General features: G+C 37.4%; 2 protein-coding genes across 8 annotated transcripts in view; one reads left to right on the top strand and one right to left on the bottom strand.

Moving 5' to 3' along the window:
- The window catches only part of nbeab (neurobeachin b), a 286723-nt gene extending 274388 nt beyond the window's left edge, over positions 1-12335 (top strand). For all 7 annotated transcript variants that reach the window (XM_084126150.1, XM_084126151.1, XM_084126146.1 and 4 more), the window contains 7 exons: positions 207-278; positions 1235-1390; positions 2355-2525; positions 7758-7859; positions 7952-8148; positions 10317-10468; positions 10545-12335. In XM_084126150.1, coding sequence (XP_083982276.1) covers positions 207-278; positions 1235-1390; positions 2355-2525; positions 7758-7859; positions 7952-8148; positions 10317-10468; positions 10545-10635 — 941 coding nt within the window. In that variant the 3' untranslated portion in view covers positions 10636-12335. The remainder of the gene's footprint in view (positions 1-206; positions 279-1234; positions 1391-2354; positions 2526-7757; positions 7860-7951; positions 8149-10316; positions 10469-10544) is intronic.
- A 2054-nt stretch (positions 12336-14389) lies between these two features.
- Positions 14390-20094, bottom strand: part of LOC311090535 (serine/threonine-protein kinase DCLK1-like) — a 46796-nt gene continuing 41091 nt past the window's right edge. The window contains exon 16 of the mRNA XM_084125849.1: positions 14390-19376. Coding sequence (XP_083981975.1) covers positions 19185-19376 — 192 coding nt within the window. The 3' untranslated portion in view covers positions 14390-19184. The remainder of the gene's footprint in view (positions 19377-20094) is intronic.

Raw genomic sequence — 20094 nt, 5'->3', positions numbered from 1 at the left:
AATGCAGAAACTTTTTGTTTATTGGTAGGGTTAGTGTAAGGGGATAGAAGATACAGATTTTACAGTGTAAAAATCATTATGTCTATGGAAAGTCCCCATAAAACATGAAAACCCAACTTTGTGTGTGTGTTTGAAAATAATGGTGAAGGTACTGAACAATGTGTTTTTTACTTCTTTTTTTTACTGTCTCTGTGTGTGTGAGACAGGTCTTCGAGGAGCTCCAGGATATTCACTAGAGCAGGCCCATCATCTCCCCATTGAGATGGACTCACTGATTGGTGGGTTTGACTGGTTTTGTTGTTGTTGTTAAATACTTTATTCGGTCCCAACCTTAACTAAATTAAGAGATCAATTCAAACAGTAGGTTTGTTTCCCTGAAAAGTGGCCCTGTGGTGCTTTAAAAACATTGCTCTATTTTGATGAGTATCCCAACTAAATCAACACAGCAACACTGATTCAACCATACCATGAGATTGGGGTGGGACTTCTCAGTGTTTGGAAGACTTCTTCATTTTTGCAACATGTTTGTTATATAGTGTCTGCTACCGAAAGCTTAGGTATCAGGCGCATGAGTTTATAGGCAGTGTTTGTGCACAAAGGCACATTATGAAACTGATTTTGGACAGACTTTTGAGGCAACGTAACTGTTTAATGATCCACAGCAAAATAGAGACAACTGGTGAAAACTTAGCAAATATTTAATGACTACAATAGTAAAACCTCGCTAGAAATGACATCAGAAGTGGAAAATGTACACTTACACCCAATCTGACCACCAACCGCAACTTTCAGATGCCATCTTTATATTTTTAGCTCAATTGTCACAAAATGGAAAGCACAGGATTGTGGGAAAATGACAATAAAGATTTTTGAATGTTAAACATGATTTCTATTTAAAATTAATGATATACTTTTTAACTTTAAATTAAAGAGTAATGGCTGCTGAAAATTCAGTTTTGTCATCACAGGAATAAATTACATTTTGAAATATAAAACAGTTATTTTAAATTTCACAATATTACAGAATTTTACAGAATTATTGATCAAATAAATGCAGCCTGGGTGAGCATAAGAGACTTTTTTCAAAACATTAAAAACATTGTACCGACCCCAAATTCTGAAACAGGAGTGTGTATTGAATCTCTTGAAGATTGTAATAAACTAGACTTTTATTATGCAGGTAATTTTTTTTTTTAATCAAATGATTTCAAAACTCTGTAAACGTCTATTCCAGCGAACAACTCGGGCACAAACAAGCGACAAATCACTGACCTGGTTGACCAGAGCATTCAGATCAACACTCAGTGTTTTGTGGTGACGGCAGATAACCGCTACATCCTGGTGTGTGGTTTCTGGGACAAGAGTTTCCGCGTTTACTCGTCAGACACAGGTAAGAGACACTCACTGGACATTAAGGTAATAGTTCACCCAATATGTAACTTTTTGTCATCATTTACTCACTTGAAATAAAAGTATCCTGAAAGTAGTCCATAGTTTGTACCGTATGTTATACTTCTGAAGCCATACGATGGCTTTGTGTGAAATTGAAGTCGTTACTTACTGTTTATCTTCCCCTTCAGTAGCCTGTTAATTCTCTTCAACCGGATCGAGTCAATGAGTTGAACTCTGATTTGTGAATGAATCATTTTGTAGATCAGTAATGTGAACTGAATCAACTGATTCATTAAAAAGATCAGAAAATAATAAGTTGTTTACACATACAAAGCTCTGTCATGAAACTCTAGATGGTGAAGGCTGATAGGTCCTTAACTCAATCTTCTTGCGATCACATCATTCTCTATAGGGCACAGCTGATTGGTTCCTGCTGCATCAGTAGCCAATGAGCTCGCTGCTCGACTGTCAAATACTTAGTCAGCATTTTCTATAGCAGTGCAGCGCTTTCAGAAACTCTCCTCCTTCCCCAGCTCCACCTGTATAGATCTGCTACGGGTAATTCATGTGTGTTATATTGTACAGCAGCAGCATGTCTTACTTGCTCACAGCAGCGTGTCGTGACTTGTGTATGTATGTATTGGCAGTAGTATAACCAACAGCAGCAGCAGTAACATAAGCATCAGCAGAGTAGCAGATCTATTCCTCCAGCTCCAAACATATCAACATTACCATGCCATACACCAGAATTGTCATGACAAAAAAAAAAAATTCTCTCAAGAACTCTCATGAAATGTTATTAGAAGACTTTTATAGTGCAATTCTGTGATACTTCTATGGTTCTTTACTTCTATGGTAATTTTCCATCCCCTGTCTTCATTCACTTTCATTACATTGAAATGAGTGAGCATTGGTCTGACCAACATATTTGTGCTTTGAATTGTCCGTGTGTTTGTTTGCAGGCAAGCTCACTCAGATAGTGTTCGGTCACTGGGACGTGGTCACATGTCTGGCACGCTCCGAGTCTTACATCGGAGGCGACTGCTACATTGTGTCGGGATCCAGAGATGCCACTCTGCTACTCTGGTACTGGAGTGGGCGGCACCATATCATAGGAGACAACCCTAACAACAGTGAGTAACAACTGAACCTAAGCACAATTACATCAATATTAAGCATACTACATTATACAATCATCCAACAAGAGACTTAATTAATATTAGATGTTACATTAATTATGGAGGAGATTATAAAAGTTCATATTCTGGCCAATATATTATTATTATTTAGTTATTTTTTCATTTTTACTTTAATCACTGTAGGAACAAAACCTATTATTGCATCACTAATGAATGCATTACAGCTCATAATTGTTCCAGGTTTCCTCACTACTGAAACTGAAACCAGAAAGCTGTTTTTTTTGTAACGAGGTGCAAACACGTTAACAAGAAAACAAGCCTGCACGTCTGAGCTTGCTTTTGTATGTGTTTTGCAAGAAATCTGTGCATTTGCACCATTGGTTTGTATCAAATGTATTGTCTTCTGTTCGTGTCATGAGCTGTGGTTTAGCAGAGCTTGTTCTCTAATTAACTTCAGTGATGCTCAGACAGTTAATTAAGGATTTCGGCTCGACTGCCTCCAATTAGCGTGGTACAGCCTCGCTCCTGTTTTCAGTGCAGAGGAAACAGAAGTCCCATGATATTCACACACAACTGCTCACTGTGTGCCCTCACAAAGGCGACTAATGGTCTGTGTGCTTAAAACTGGTGGGAATTATGAACAAAGAACTATTTATATATTTAATGAGGAATAAACCTAACAATGGTAACTTTATCAAGCCCACGGTACACAATCTGGCGTTATTTCTGAGTAATACTAATGCACACTTTTTGAATGTATTTTTTTTAACAGCTTAATAATAACTAATAATAATAATTGATATTAATATGAATGATTAATACTATGTCATTATTAATATTTACATTTCATTACATGTAAAACAAATCTAGTTCAAAATAATGTTTGTAGAGCAGTGATTTTTAAAATGGCATCTAAAGGATGAATGTTTTGAGCATGTCCTCCAGGAAATGAACAGTGTGCCCTCTAGTGGTGAATTTCAGAAATTTCGTTTTCTTTTTTGATTGTATGCATTTGTACGCATACAGTATATAACAGTGTTGTAGAAAGACCTGAGGCAAAACTTCCACAGTTACACGAACGTGACTCCATAATCCTCAAGTGATCTATAGTGGAATGCAGAATCATTTTATAAAAACTGACATTTTTTATGTTCCCTCATTATATATTCCAGACTTATTGCCAGAATTCTTTGAGGTTGTTGAGACGATATCAGTGTAGCATGAAGTAAAGAAAAACAAACCCTCATCAGTGTGTTTTTGTGTCAATGATAAGTTCAGCTGTGCCTCATCAAGCATCTCCACACTGCATTTTTTTCAGTCGTGACAGGAACTTCCATGAATATTCAGCAGATATTCGAGTACCAGCCCCCGCGGCACTCCGACATGGTGTAGAAATTGATTTCACAGTTGCCCGTGAAAGCTGAAGTGTGTCTTAAATGTGCAATGATTAAAATCCCGTCCGGCTCAATCAAGGTCCCGGTGCTTCACGACCCCAGCAGCCGTTCTCCAATTTACACCTCTTAATTGTGTTGCTGTACTGCTGGGGTTTAGCGCGAGGGTATCGAAGGGCCCGGGTGCGGAATGATTAAATCTTTTGTGGTGAAGGTGATCTGGGATCTCCCGAGGGATCCAGTCCTGACACGCGTTCCCACCCAGATCACTGACAGCTGCCAGACGGGCCCCTGTGGGGAACTCGGTGAACACGGGACCGTATTGATCAAGGACTGAGTAACCTTTGATTGTTTGCCAACTTTAAAAGAAACATCTGCATTTGGATCGGTCATTCTATTGATTCCTGGGTTCATTTAACGGTGTTCTGCATGCAAAGTAATGGCATGCGTCTTAATTATGTGGAAAGTAATGAACTTAGTGTTAATTAAAAATTGAAAAGATCTCAGGCATTTAATGGGATGAACCTGTAGTCGGGAGTTCTCCTTATTAGCTTTGTTTTAGAAATCCCTCTGCCTGCACATTATACAATACACCAATTAGAACATACGTTGTGGCCACTTAAAGTCAAGCTTTTATCATCAGAGAAGAACTTTATAATTTATTTAAAAAATGATCATAGACTCAAAAATGGTATTGATTTTCTGTCTTCTGAGGAGAATTGTATTTGTTGCTTTTACCATGCAATTGGAATGAATCGTTACTGAGGCTTTCAGGCTTCTTAAAGGACATACAAGCATCATAAAAGTAGTCCAGAAGTCTTCTGAAGCTCTATGATACATTTATGTGAGGAACAGACCAAAATTTCAGTCTTATTTACTGAAAATCTTGACATTTTGACATCAGCTCCTTGCCGCATTCAAGTAAGGATGGCAAAATATTTTGCGTTCCCTCGAGAAACTCTGTATTCGCTTGCAAAACATTTTGCGTTCCATCAAGAGTCTTTGAGTTCGCTTGCAAAACATTTCGCGTTCCATCAAGAAACTTTGAGTTCGCTTGCAAAACATTTTGCGTTCCATCAAGAAACTGCGTTTGCTTGCAAAATATTTTGCGTTCCCTCGAGAAACTTTGTATTCGCTTGCAAAACATTTCGCGTTCCATCAAGAAACTTTGAGTTCGCTTGCAAAATATTTTGCGTTCCCTCGAGAAACTCTGTATTCGCTTGCAAAACATTTTGCGTTCCATCAAGAGACTTTGAGTTCGCTTGCAAAACATTTCGCGTTCCATCAAGAGACTTTGAGTTCGCTTCCAAAAACATTTCGCGTTCCATCAAGAAACTGCGTTTGCTTGCAAAATATTTTGCGTTCCCTTGAGAAACTTTGTATTCGCTTGCAAAACATTTCGCATTCCATCAAGAAACTGCGTTTGCTTGCAAAACGCTTTGTGTTCCCCTGAGAAATTTTGCGTTCGTTCTCAAAACATTTTGTTCCGCAAAAGTTTCTGCGAGGGAACACAGTTTCTCAGGGGAACGCAAAACATTTGTGAGAGAACACAAAAGCATTGACAAATAATTTTTCCTTCCTCTCAATTTTTTTCCCACCAGTGTGGGAATAATACGGTCCCTTTTGGGGCTCCGTATTAAACTGATCTAAAGTGGCAGTAAAGACATTTATAAAGATTGATGAAAGAATCCTGAAGAAAAATGGTAGAGTTTGGGTTTGTTCATCACTCAATGCTATTGAATAATATATTTGACTTATAATCTAGTATGTGAGAAGCTTTAAAACATCAAAAAGGGTGCAAAAGCACCACAAAAGTTGCAGATAATAGCAAAAAAGCATCTATTATTTGGAACTTTTGTGGTGCTTTTGCGCCCTTTTTGATGCTTGAAAGCTTAATTTCCCATTCAATGTAATAGCATGGAGATGTGTGTCCATTACATTATTAAAATTTCTCCTTTTGTGTGCCAAAGAAGGGAGTCAAATGTGTTTTGGATTACATACTGTACGCACAATGAAGTAAATGATGACAGAATTTTGGATGAACTAATCCTTTAAACCATTGAAACACGCACACCTTCTCCAAAAGCAATGTTTAATCCGTCCGGAAACATAATGTTGATCCCCCCGGCTAATAATTACTGTTTTGCTTCCTCACTGCACAAATCAAGCTAATTACACCACTGGCCTCATTCTCCTTACGGTTGAATTGCTTCTCTAACTCACTGCAGTGTGTACAAATATAAGAGTGTGTTCAAGCGTGATGGGTACAGACCCAAGAGGGCGAGCACTTTAATGATTCTACCTGTTATTTCTCAAATGAACTGCTTTGGAAATTGAGGCAGTGGATCTTATAACAAGGAAAATGTAGATGTGATAGGGATGAGGATGTATTCCACACAGTGTATATCACATCTTGGCAGATTTGAAATGAGTTTTTTGCACTTTTTCCAAAATGAGCCCTTTCATGGCAGCTGACCAGCCGGTGCTGACGTACCACAGGTGTCTTTAAATGACCTCATATCACCTCTTCCCTCCCCCTCATCCATCATGTGACAATGTATGGGGTCCAGAGGCTGTTGGGCCACTGCCGGTGATCATCTGGGGGGGACGCCTCCTTAAGCAGATGTTCTCTAGGGCAACTGACCTGCTTTATTGTGGTTTCCTCACATCGCTTACATCGTGTTTGTGGACTTGTGTAGTGTTGTGACTGGAATTACCTTCCAGACACAATCAGATTCATTGGTTTTGGTCATGTGCACTGTAAGAATCGGCTAAAACTAATCCACTTGCTTTTATAGCAGTTTAATAAATCATATTAATTATGTGTACATCAGGATCTAGAGAAGGTGATTCTATTTTTATTTACTTTTATTCATTGATTTATAATTAAAAAAGTTTTATTCATATTATTATTATCATTTAAATTTTATTTTTCTAATTATTGGCATTTATGTAGTGCTTTACTATATGTACTACTGTACACCCAAAGCACTTTACAGTCATATCAGGGGTCTCTCCTTAACCATCATTATTATTATCATTTAAATTTTATATTTCAAAATCCTAAAAGTCTAAGAGTACTTCTTTTTGTGCTTTTATTTATTTATTTATGATCATTTTAATTTTATATTTCAAAATCTAATGCTTCTATTTATTTAATTTATTTTTATGTATTTATGATTTTGCTTATTTTTGTAATCTATTAGTAGTAGTAGTAGTAGTAGTAGTAGTAGTAGTAATAGTATGTATTGTTGTTATTACTTTTTAATTACTTTTTTTATATTTCTAAATCCTATTTAAGTCAAAATCCTAAAAGTATAAGACTACTAATAAAAATGCTTCTATTTTAGTATTTGTTTTTTTTATTCATTTTATTTATGTAGAACAGGGGCAGTGTACATTAATCAACATTCATGAATGTAAATGTACCCAAATTAGCCCGAAGGCTAGTTTTCATCGGTAGTCTCTTTGCCAGATGTTATTAGGCATGTATTTATAATTCAGTTTATTTTTCTAATCTATTATTATTACTACTATTATTATTTATTGTTACTATCATTTTAATTTTATATTTCAAAATCCTAAAAGTCTAAGACTTTTAAGTAAGAACACTTCTTTTTTTTCTATTTTTCATATTTTTTTATGTATTTACTTTAAATTTTATATTTCAAAATCCTAAAATTGTATGTTTAATTTTAGCCCGTAATCTTAGACTCATGGATCTGCTGCATGCGTCGACTGTTGTTATATTTCAGTTTACTGCTGTGTGTTTCCTGTGTTCATGTTTTTAATCTTAATTTTAATTATGATGTGTGTTTCCTGTGCTCATTTGCAGGTGATTACCCAGCTCCCCGTGCGGTTCTGACCGGTCATGACTATGAGGTGGTGTGTGTGTCAGTGTGTGCTGAGCTGGGAATTGTAATCAGTGGAGCAAAAGGTGAGTGAGAAGAGCATTGTGGGATATGAAATAATATGAGGCAGTGTGTAATGCCACAAGAGCGTCACTCATCAGACATGTGTGTTCGTCAGAGGGGCCGTGTCTGGTCCACACCATCACTGGGGACCTTCTGAGGGCTCTGGAGGGCCCTGATAGCTGTGTGCTTCCCCGCCTGATCTCCGTGTCCAGTGAGGGCCACTGCATCATCTACTACGACAGGGGGCAGTTCTGCAACTTCAGCATCAACGGCAAACTGCTAGCCCAGATGGAGATCAACGACTCCACACGTGTATGTTCTCAACTCTTTGCTTTATCATACACATGATGGTCTGGTTACATTTATACTAATCATGTCAGTGTAAAAAGAACCATTTAGATTTCTGAGTGACTGCGGTTACGCCCACTGAGTGGCAAAAAGACTGAGCGGCAGTATTTGTTTTCAGCGTGAATGCCGCAAAAAAACACACAAAACACATCTAAAATGGGAAAGAGCTTTGCTAATGACTGTACAACTAGATTTGACAAGAAATATGAGGTATATTTTTACAGACTGCCAAAACCTACAGAACAGAGAAGCAAATAGATTGCTGAAAATCATAGAAACAATTGGACTCCAGGCAGCGAAAGATGGATTTGCAGTTATCATTATGTGTCAATATGCTGAATTTAGGGGTAAAATCATACCCTATATTGTATTGTTATTAGGGCCGGGACTCGATTAAAAAAAAAAATCTAATTAATTAGAGGCTTTGTAATTAATTAATCGAAATTAATCGCATTTTAATTGCATATAAATTATGGCTGTCAATCAATTAAAAATAATTGTGTTGAACATGTTATTGAAATAATGTTCAAATGTTCAAAGGGTGAGCATTGAAATAATTGTGCCTAGCAAATAATCAATACAATACAATTGAACATTATTAAATTATTGAACATTATTAAATTATACATTTAATATTAAACATTAAATTATAAACATTATTTACACTTGCTTTACAGGTTTTTAACATTACTTCGAAAATGCTGCAATTTAAAGTTTGAGATGTTTTTCATCTGTTTTAGAAAGTATTTTTAGACTTTTGTTTTTTCAGAATAAATCTTGAGCATGTGTTATATTTTTATTAAATGTGTTTAATTAAGCCATTGCTGCAAGTAATTTGACAGTTAACAATATTTTAGTGTACAGTTAATCACAAATTCAGTCAGCATTGTCATGACTCATGTTCCAACTGCAAACTAGGTTGTACAATTGTATTATCCCATGATGAAAGGTAAGACAGTGAAACAACGTCACAACATCAACGTTGATTCAATTTGCAAAACCGAAGCATAATTCAACATTGGTTCAACGTCGACATACAATCTTTATTCACCCATATTGAAAGAAGAGACGGTGAAACAACGTCACGACATCAACAGTGAAACAACGTCACGATTTCAACGTTGATTCGTTTTGCACAATCGAAACATAATCCAACATTGATTCGACCTTGGTCCCTTACGTTCACCGGTGAATCAACGTTGAAATGCCGGCTGTTTTTTTATAAGTAAATGTTCCAATCAATGATCCAGGCAGCGCCAGCGCGTTCTCGTTTCCCTCCTTCATTTTACAGTCGAATGGTGGCTAGAACGGCTCCAGGTTCAAAGGTCAATACGGAATGGATTAATCTGCGTTATTTTTTTTAACGCGTTATTTTTTCTCAGTTATTATCACAGCCCTAATTGTTATATATTGTATTGACAACTCATCAATGAAATATTATTTACCATCGTATATTCTGCATAATTGGATCTTTTTAAATAAACACTGACAAAAAAAGCTATACAAGTTTTAAGGCTGGACGATATGACGATCTATATAACATTGATATAAGTGATCACATGGATTTAGACCTGACCATTGTATTTATATAAAGTGTTCAGAGGCAAATTTGCTTTATGTATTTCCCCGGCGTCGAAATCAGCCACATATAAATGTCAGGAAACACGATTCCTGGCTGCATTTCAATATCCATGGATCACTGGATCTTTGGCAAGTTGTAAGGAACACTACATTGAGTCCAACCTTTAGTTTAAACCGATAATCATTCGTTTTCGCAGTTTCCCCTATTAAATCCAGTCACGCAGCAGCTCTTTTGCCACTCAGTCCGGCTGAGGGGGCCGTGTTCCGGCGGGAAAGTGACGTCAATGCATTCCCTCAATAGCAAAGCCCCAGTGGTCTAGTAATGCCATATGGCAGAAGTCGCATTACCGTTTGTTGAGGAAACAGATGAATTCTGAAAGTGAATTCTGGTAAATTGAACCACTTTTCAACATAAGATTGAATCAGAAGACAAAAACACATTTTGGAAGAAGGCTTGATGATGTATTGACTCATTATTTCAATTGTTACCAAAAAAGTTACATAGTGTACCTTTAACGAGCTGTATTTGATATGTGATTTGACACACTCAGGCCGTCCTCCTGAGCAGTGATGGACAGAATCTAGTGACTGGAGGAGATAACGGGGTGGTGGAGGTGTGGCAGGCCTGTGACTTCAAGCGGCTGTACGTCTACCCTGGCTGTGACGCCGGCATCCGAGCCATGGACCTGTCACATGATCAGAGGTACACTTTTACTACACAGAGACATACAGCAAACCCTAAACTGCTTTAACCCTGACGCCGTCTCCTGTGTTTCCAGGACTCTGATCACGGGCATGGCATCTGGTAGCATCGTGGCTTTCAACATTGATTTTAATCGCTGGCACTTTGAGCATCAGAACAGGTACTGAGAGCGATCAGCCAATGACGGGCAGCCGCAGCCTGGCACGGTATCGTGTCGTTACGGGAGGCGACGTAGCAACAGAAAACATATGGAATGAAAGAAGAAACACAAGGCTAGTTGGAGAAATCACAGCAGTTTAAGGGATCTCAGCTGCTTGAGCAGATGTATACATGTCTCAAACACGCACAGCAGCGATTAATAGATGATTATTTCTAAATGAATCAAGAGAGCACAGATGGAGGCCAGCAGTTTATTCATCACAAATTATTTTATCTAACTGTCATCAGAGCCATCAATAGTCTTGTTGAAAACAGCCTCTTTACTCACAGTCCCGCCATTTGAACTGACAGTAACACTTTGCATAGAGAACCAATAACAATATTTTTATGAGGTTTATTTTCTACTGGCTTCCAGCATATTTTACTTTCTTTCTACAGGCCCGCGGGAAAGAAAAGCTACATGAACAATAAATAATGAAATGTCATCTCTCTGATGCTGAGCTCATGTGTGTAAATGCTATACAATTTCTTTCAAACTTGTCTCTGAGGCTGCTTTCTAAACTATTCTGCAATTGAATTATGTTTGTCCTGTGTTCATGCATTTGACATTGACAAATGCTTTTTGATATGATTACAAAGAGAAAAAAAAGAGAGAGAGAAGCTCTTGTTTTAATGTGACGTCCTGTAATGTTCGTTCAGTCGTTCTCCTCGTGCGAGGATGAATGGTTTGTCTGTTGTGGATGTGTTTATTTTCAAATTGTGAACCAGATTGCATCTGGACTTCTCGATGGATGCAGCATTAAAGTCCAGGAATACTCAACGTTTCAAGCACTAAATGAGGGTCGACGCTGATGGTGCTGGAATAGATCAAATGGGCAAATATCATTGTAATTAATGTGCAATTTTACCATTTAAAAATATATATATGGTTTTACACATGTGAAAAGAAAACAGTGAGGTTTTTAAACCAGTATTTGCACTTTTAACAGATTTTTTTTGTTGCTGTATTTTCACATTCATTCAAATACACCAAGTGCATCTGAGAAATTATCAGTTGTTAAACTCTGAATTTTAGTTTTTCTCAAGATGTCAAAGTATTTTGAGGATGAAGAGGGTATGCTAAACATCATTTGTTATATTATTTTACTGTCTTAAATTGTCTACTGCCATCAAGATCTTTCAGAATTGCACTTGTTAACAGAAAATAACATTGTAAACTCACTGCTGTAAGCAATACATTATGTACAATGTATGTGCATCTTTAACTATATTGCATAATGTAAATCAAATCTATTACTCAGAGTTTATGGATCAAAAAAACGAAACTATTTTTAATTGTTTTAGTGCAAATATGTGAAATATTCTGCTGTAAGAAGACAAAGCATTGAGTTTTTTTGCCAAGCCACACAATAAATATGGTGCCATAGTTAACATTTTATTTACAAGAATAGCAATTTAGATTTGATATACTGAGCAATGGTTATTTTTAAAACCTTAAAAATGAGTTTACCTTAATGTCATTTTTATGTTGAAATGCCTCCGTGAACAGTTTCCATCAGGAACATTGCAAGTAATGGTGCCTGCTAATTCAGCAGATATGTTTAAGTTAGTTTCTTTTTAGTTCAAACTGTTCAGTATGTCCTAGTGAATCATTGTGATGAAATGTATCAGCCTACTTTTTATTGATAATAAAAGATGATCAAATGTACTGCTTTGAGTGCTGTTCCCTTGCAATAGTGCATATGAAGAGTTCAGATGCAAAAGCCTCTAAGTGCCATCTGAAATTTTCTTCTAGAATGATACCTATTACCTTCTAATAGGTAATCTTCATTGCCATTTAAGTGAAATTACTGAACTTAAATATAGGAGCTTGATAAAAATGATCATTCTAGAAGAAAAGTTCAGATGGCACTTGAGGCTTTTGCATCTGAACTCTTCATATACAAATGGTGCTAGTGTGCTACATGTGCATTTGAGAATAAAACAATATTTTCAATGGCAGGGTTGGCAATTTCTGAGAGGCTAGCAAAACTCTGAGAGTTTTACCATTTTTGAATCCATTCAGCCGATCTCCGGGTCTGGTGGTACCACTTTTAGCATAGCTTAGCGTAGATCATTGAATCGGACAGGACCATTAGCATCTCTCTCAAAAAAATGACCAAAGAGTTTCGATATTTTTCCTATTTAAAACTTGACTCTTCTGTAGTTACATTGTGTACTAAGACCTACGGAAAATGAAAAGTTGAGATTTTCTAGGCTGATATGGCTAGGAACTATACTCTCATTCCTGCGTAATAATCAAGAAGTCCAGCAGGCGTAATGATATGACGCAGCGCCTGAAAATAGTCCCCACCTCAGTAACTTCCAACGTGACCTGGACTAAGTTTGTCTAACCTATTAGACCTATTTTCAGGCGCTGCGCCATATAATTACGCCTGCTGCACCCATAGTATGGCAGCAAAGTTTATTGATTATTACGCAGGAATGAGAGTATAGTTCCTAGCCATATCAGCCTAGAAAATCACAACTTTACATTTTCCGTCGGTCTTAGTACACAATGTAACTACAGAAGAGTCAAGTTTTAAATAGGAAAAATATCGAAACTCTTTGGTCATTTTTTTGAGAGAGATGCTAATGGTCCTGTCCGATTCAATGATCTATGCTAAGCTATGCTAAAAGTGGTACCGCCAGACCCGGAGTTCGGCTGAATGGATTCGAAAACGGTAAAACTCAACTGTTTAACTCGGGGGAGTTGTAAAATGAGCCTATTTCCAAAAAAAGTGGAGTATCCCTTTAAAAGCATAAGATCCCACCCCTTCAGAGTCTCCAAAGCCATGCCTTCTCCAAAACACATGAACGTGTACAGCAGAGTCTGCAATGCGTTACGAGAGATGACGTTAAACTAACTCATGTCTCAAAGCACATATTACAATAATAAGCATAAACCATTTAAAGAGCACTGACCTGTACCACCTGACTGCTGTAGATTCATTTCGCTGTTGATAGTTTAGCTATAGAAACACATAGTTCCGAGTCCGAGGACTCAGAGTAGAACGTCACGGGTTGTCATATGGTAACTATGACATGGCGTGAACGCAGTTAACTTTAGATTAAAACCGTCTTACTTTAGTGTACAGCAGTTGAGCAGCAAAATGACCCAAGAGCACCTCCTAGTTGATCAGATTAACTGGATATGGCATCATTAATGTTATAAAAACCAACTTATTAATGTTATAAAAACCAAATGTCTACAAGAACTTTATGCAGGATAAAACCCCCACAACGTAATTATTTTGTAAGTGTAATACCACCTACCATCAACTTATTTCATAATACATGAACTTAATCTTAATTAAGCAATAATCTTATTGCAAAAATGTCGTTTTCATTGACTAAAACTAGACTTAAATGCAGAGACTTAGTCGTCTAAAAGGTGACAAAAAAAATAATAATAATTTGGATAAGGTAGACTAAATATGATAAAAAAAAATTAACAAGGACATTTAACACGGGACTAAGACAAAATGAACACTAGTTGACAGGCGGGTAGGACATCCTATCATTGGACAAACATTTTTTGCTCCTGAGACTTCCACCAAAGATACCATATGTAATTTTTTAAAATATTTAAACCACTTCTATTATTGATTGTATCAGGGTGTGTTGTGAGTTTCAACCAATAACAAAAAGTGTTTATGAAAAAAAATTGCCTACTTTAATCTGCTTCGTTGTGATTGCAGAAAACATGCATAACAATGAAAATACATGATCAATTTCAGTAAACAAAAACAGACATAAAACCAGGTTTCTGCTTGAGGAATCATTTATTCACAGGTTTGGCTTGTTGCTGAATGCACCACTATTCAATGCTACTTGGAAGCAAAGACTTCTTCTTCCAGGAAGTCAAGCCTAAATTACATTTGATGGGAGAGACAAAGGACAAGCGATGGATATACATCTATACAAATATACAACGTGTAATCAATGCTTGTGCACTGAATTTTGCATATGAGCTAGATTATTTCCTTTATTATATTGACTTGATCTACATCCCATTCAAAAATAGGTTGATCACGGATTGTTTTCTAGTCTAATTTTGACAAGCAAATACAGCAGATACATTTGAATTAAAAAGCAAATACATGCTATACCTTAAAAGACTATACTCTTTTAGACTTTGTGCTTTTCATTTACCCCTTCACGGCGTCACCGGAAGCCTTTACATGCTGGAGGCTTCAATAAGCAGTTTAACAATGTTAAATATTGAGAAGCAACAAACATAACCAAGACTGGTCTTCACTGAGACTAGTTGCTTGTGGATGGGGTCAACATGTACGGATGGTACAGTAAATGGATCTTTAAATGATTATCACTCATACTCAGAACACATGCAAGACTGACACACTCGGTCCTTTACAGTGAATGTGCAAACTCCAAGAAAAACGCAAAAGGAATGACAATCAATGTCTAAACATACAAGACATTTTGAGCCCAGAAGATCAATTTATTATAGTGACCTGTATGTGTCTGTGTGTGTGTCTGTGTGTGTAGCCAACTACTATGTTGGGTCCCACTTTATATTAGGCGTCTTTAACCTCTAAGTATTTACAACACAATAATATTGTTACTGTATATACTGCACAATTAATGTACTTATTGTGTTCATGTTGTATTGCAAAACATGTTAGCTGATTTTGAGATGGGAGACTGGTAAGGTAAAGGACAAGTTTTAAGTTTAAGAGTAGAATTAGGTGTAGGATCAACAGTGTTATTGTACAGTAGATCTGATTACAGAAATTACATGCAGGTATTTTTTAATATAGGTACAATGTAAAAACACATGCATGTAAACAATAAGTGCATTGTATCAAATGACTAAATGTTAGTATGTCTAAGACACTTAATATAAAATGGGTCCCGTGTTGGAATTTGAACAGTTATGAATAAACTGCTTTTAAAAAACGTACTTATCTTCATTAAGATACAGTATCAATCCTCTTTTTAAATAGTTTTACAATCTTAAGGTAAAAAGTGAATAATGATGTACTGTTTTTCTTGTCTCCACCACATAAAATGCTTCTGATCATTCAGCGGTCGTAATTCAAAAACAACAAACGATACATTCAAAATTAAAATTGACCTTTTGCTAGTCAGTTCACTTCTGAATGCAAAAAACAACAACGTTATTTTGACTATGATATAAAAAAATAAATAAAAAAAAGACAAATATGTACAATCTTAGTCCAAACATTAAAATCACTCATTAAAATCGCTAGCGTAACTTACATTTAGCACGTTTTTGTTTTCCGTTACGTTACACTTTTTAAATAAATCATACATTCTGTTCTCTTGTCAACCGGAAATTAGTGTGCGCTCTGACAATGAATACAAATTCCAGGCAGCAGCTGTACAATCTATTTATCTTCATGAAGAGTGTTAGTGACAGAACCGAACTTACTGACGAAGAGATTATGGCCGCGTTCCAGGCAACCTGTAACCCGTGTTTTTCCAACTCGTAACTGGGAGTACATCGTTCCAGGCAACCTGTAACCCGTGTTTTTCCAACCTTATACCCGTGAAAGTGCACTGGAACGGCAGTCAAACCCGTGACTTCCCACCCGTGAACTCGTACTAGATCGATGTACTCCCAGTTACGAGTTGGAAAAACACGGGTTACAGGTTGCCTGGAACGCGGCATATTATAGCAGCAGCAGTTGGACTCATATATAGATATGGATGCGTAGATTCCACATTCAACCACTACAGACACATCGGCGCGCCCGCCATCTTGGAACGGTCAGCATGTTGTCACTCACAGTAAGAATCAATGATGCCACAACATTGCACTAGCCTAGAAATCTAGACGCACCCTAGCGGCAGCAAAATGTATTTTGCAGCCAGGGTAGTCTAGCAACTCTCCGTTGACTTTCGGAGCTGTAAAAACCTAAATTGGGTCAGGCCAATCACGTCGTGTATAGAGAGCCTAAGTCCCTCCCCTTCCGGTTGACCACCATGGGACCTTACTTCGGAAAAATATTGTATGGTAGTCAATGGCGCGAGACAACAAATATTTTGATCTCGTTTGAATTGTGCCCTGAATTACACATATGATGTTTGTCAATTTAAAATATACATTTTAAAGTCAAGAAAGTCGCAGTTTGATGTAAAACTGTTGAGGTATAAGACTGTGAAAATACGTAATTACAGAGACTACAAACCCAAAAGGCGCACGTGTGACGTCACACCTTTTCTCTCAATGAATGAAGCTAACTTTACTGAAGCTAACGTCTGTCTGTTTCTATAGTCTTACGTTATAATCGTAACGCTACGCCGTCATGCCTGAGTGTTTTGTACCAGACTGCACACATACGAGCAACGGATCTTGTGACGTACATAGTGCGAGACGAGAGATGTAGTTCATTGAGCGATTTTCACATAAAACTAAATGTTACTCTTCTGTTTTATGACAAACTGCGACTTTCTTGACTTTCATAATTATCTTTTAAATTGACAAACATCATATGTGTAATTCAGGGCACAGTTCAGACGGAATAAAAAGATAAGTTGTCTCTCGCCATTGACTACCATACATATTTTTTCCGAAGTAAGGTCCCATGAGCCGGAAGCGGAGGGGAGGGACTTAGGCTCTCTATAGAGTAGGCGGGGCGGGCTTAACATAATGACGACAGAGTTGCGACGGTTCCCTGCTACTTGAAAACAAAGAATGGCGGCTGCTGGTGAACAGTCTTTCGAATCGGCTTTGGCCGCAACTCTGGAGGACTTGGAGTTACGTTTTTCTTTGAGAAAAGAGCAAAGAACGGCACTTAAGTCATTCTTCAAAAGAGTTCGTAGTTTTGCCGGCCAGATATGGCAAAAGTTGAATCTATCAACTAACGTTAGCTCCGCTGTTGGGAAAACGCTCTGGTTGGTTGAAGCGCTGTCCTATTGCGTGCAGAGGGAATTTGAAAGACCACCGTTTATCCCGCCCCTCGGATTGAGCCGTGTCTATGGTGAGTTGCCAGACCTAACATCTTGATGTAGGTCTGGCTTGCCAGGCTAACATTGCACAGTTTCTGGTTGTGAAACTGCTGAGATTTAAACGCCCGAAGAAATGGGATAAACTTTCACAGGTGAGAATGTGTATTAACTCAACATTACAAGTTTTTACTGTGGTACTTTTTAATGTTTTTACTTTTACTATGTCAATGTTATGTTGGCTACACATTCGTCTTTTTGTAATGTGTTAGTTTAGCAAAATCATCTGCTAAAGTGTATTGCAGATATAGACATTCATACATGCGTCTAACTACGGTTGCAGACGCTCAGTCAACTTGCTCTCGAAATGTTCACAGACCGGCTTTGATCGTTCCAATATGGCGGACGGCTTCGCTAATGAGGCATCTACGTAAATATACCTATGACTGGACTGACAAGTTTCTAGTCATTCAGCGTCATACATCTTAAACCAGCACCAATTATTTTAAGTTCAAACAAGCATTTCTACAGCCACGTACATCAATAAATCTTCAACTATTCAGGCATTTTAACCATTTTACAAAGAACATTCTAATGTCTAATTTACAGACAGAAACCAACATGTTTCTCAAAAATGCTGAAATAAATAGGTATCAGGTTAAAATAAAATGTATAAACCTAAAATATTTTAAATATATAAAGTTCATACAAAAGGTAAAAACCCACATACAAGATTTTTGCACTGAAAGAGGAAATGCTAAGACATCGGATACTTTTTATAGGGATCAAATATGTGTGTGTGTGTGTATGTGTGAGAACACTTGAAACAGAGTGGTAGGTTTGGCTGCATTACTCTCTATCCAACACTAGAGGGTGTAAAAGAGAGGTGGTTTACTGTCCTGCGTCTGAAATCGCATACTCTCTTGAGTAGGTACTTATTATGAATATGTACTTAGGTAGGTACTTATGCGCTCGCTAAAGAAGTACGTTCTATAGGTCTAATGAATGTAGTATGAATGTAATACTATTTTTGCCATGTTGTCATTATCATGTGACCAACCAGCGTCGGTTTCGTCGCTTCACTGCCATTCACGAAACCTCTCCTGTGGCCTCATGGGATAGTAAAGTGTCCATCGTATGCACACTTCAGAATCTCGCCGGAATTAGGAGGTCATCCGGGTACTTTTTGCCAGTACTGTTTTATGAGTACCGTGAATTCAGACATACTACTCTTGTCACATACTGTTTTTCGCCTACTATATAGTATTGAAGTATGCGATTTCAGATGCAGCCATGGTCTACAAACAAAACCTCATGTAGCACCAAACGTGTAGTTACGACGAAGCGAAAACTCTGACAAGGACCTCTCCTTTCGGATGAAAAACTGCTAAAAGCAAAAGATTATTTTTACACCTGTTCAGGTGTGCTGCTACCCTCTCCCACCCTCTCCTAGTTAATCACGTCGGTTCCACATAGCAAAACGTTCAATTTCAAAAACTGTCATCCTTTGCTATTCACATGTCAATTTACCTTTTACTTAAAGGTCATTTTCCATTCATTTCTGCCCAGACTGGGTGTGTGCTTAAAACGGTGATGTGGGAGAGCGGACGGTCTCGGCCGAGCTGGGGGAAATGTCCTCGGACTCTGAGGTGAAGTCCGCCGGAGAGAGGGTCGGGACGGTCCCGGGGCTGCAGGCGAAGGTGCTCTGGGTGGCTTTCACATCCTGGTGGCGTCTTCGTCTGAAAACCTGCCTCTCCTTATCAAGAGGGGTGGTCTGGGGAACACGAGAGCATGGGAGATTGGGAGTGTTAATGACTGCTCAGGAATCAACGGCGGGAGAGTTCGGATAGTGCAGAGATAAACAGGTTTTCAGTTGTGTGTGGATTATAATTAAACAGTGACTTTGCAAGACAACTTCATCAAAATCTGTCTTTGAATCAACACTGAACTGTGGTTGAAGTGTAAAAACAAGCAAATATTGTGATAGTGAACTATTTCGATATAGTGCACCAAGCATAGTGAACTTATAGTTCACTAGCATAGTTTTTTTTCAGCATTATTTGTTTGTTTAACTATATTATATGTAGACGACGAACATACACATTACCGTACAAAAGGTTGGGGTTGATATTATTTATTTATTTTTTAAGTAGTCTCTTATGCTCACCAAGGCTACATTTATTTGATCAAACATATAGTAGCCTAAACAAAGTAATATTGTGGAATATTAAAACTTTCTATTTTATATATTTTAAAACATAATATATTCCTGTGATGTAAAGCTGAATTTTTAGCATCATTACTCCAGTCTTCAGTGTCACATGATCCTTCAGAAATCATTCTAATATGATGATTTGCTGCTCAAGAAACATTTATTATAACCAATGTTAAAAACTGTTGAGTTTCATAGCATTTTTGTGGAAACCATGATAGTACATTGTTTTAGGATACTGAAATATAATTTTTCTGTAACAATCTAACAGTCTTTACTT

The sequence above is a fragment of the Abramis brama genome, assembly GCF_963993115.1.
Source record: "Abramis brama genome assembly, chromosome: 10".
NCBI classification, from domain to species: domain Eukaryota; kingdom Metazoa; phylum Chordata; class Actinopteri; order Cypriniformes; family Leuciscidae; genus Abramis; species Abramis brama.
This window is presented reverse-complemented; position numbering and strand designations above follow the sequence as displayed.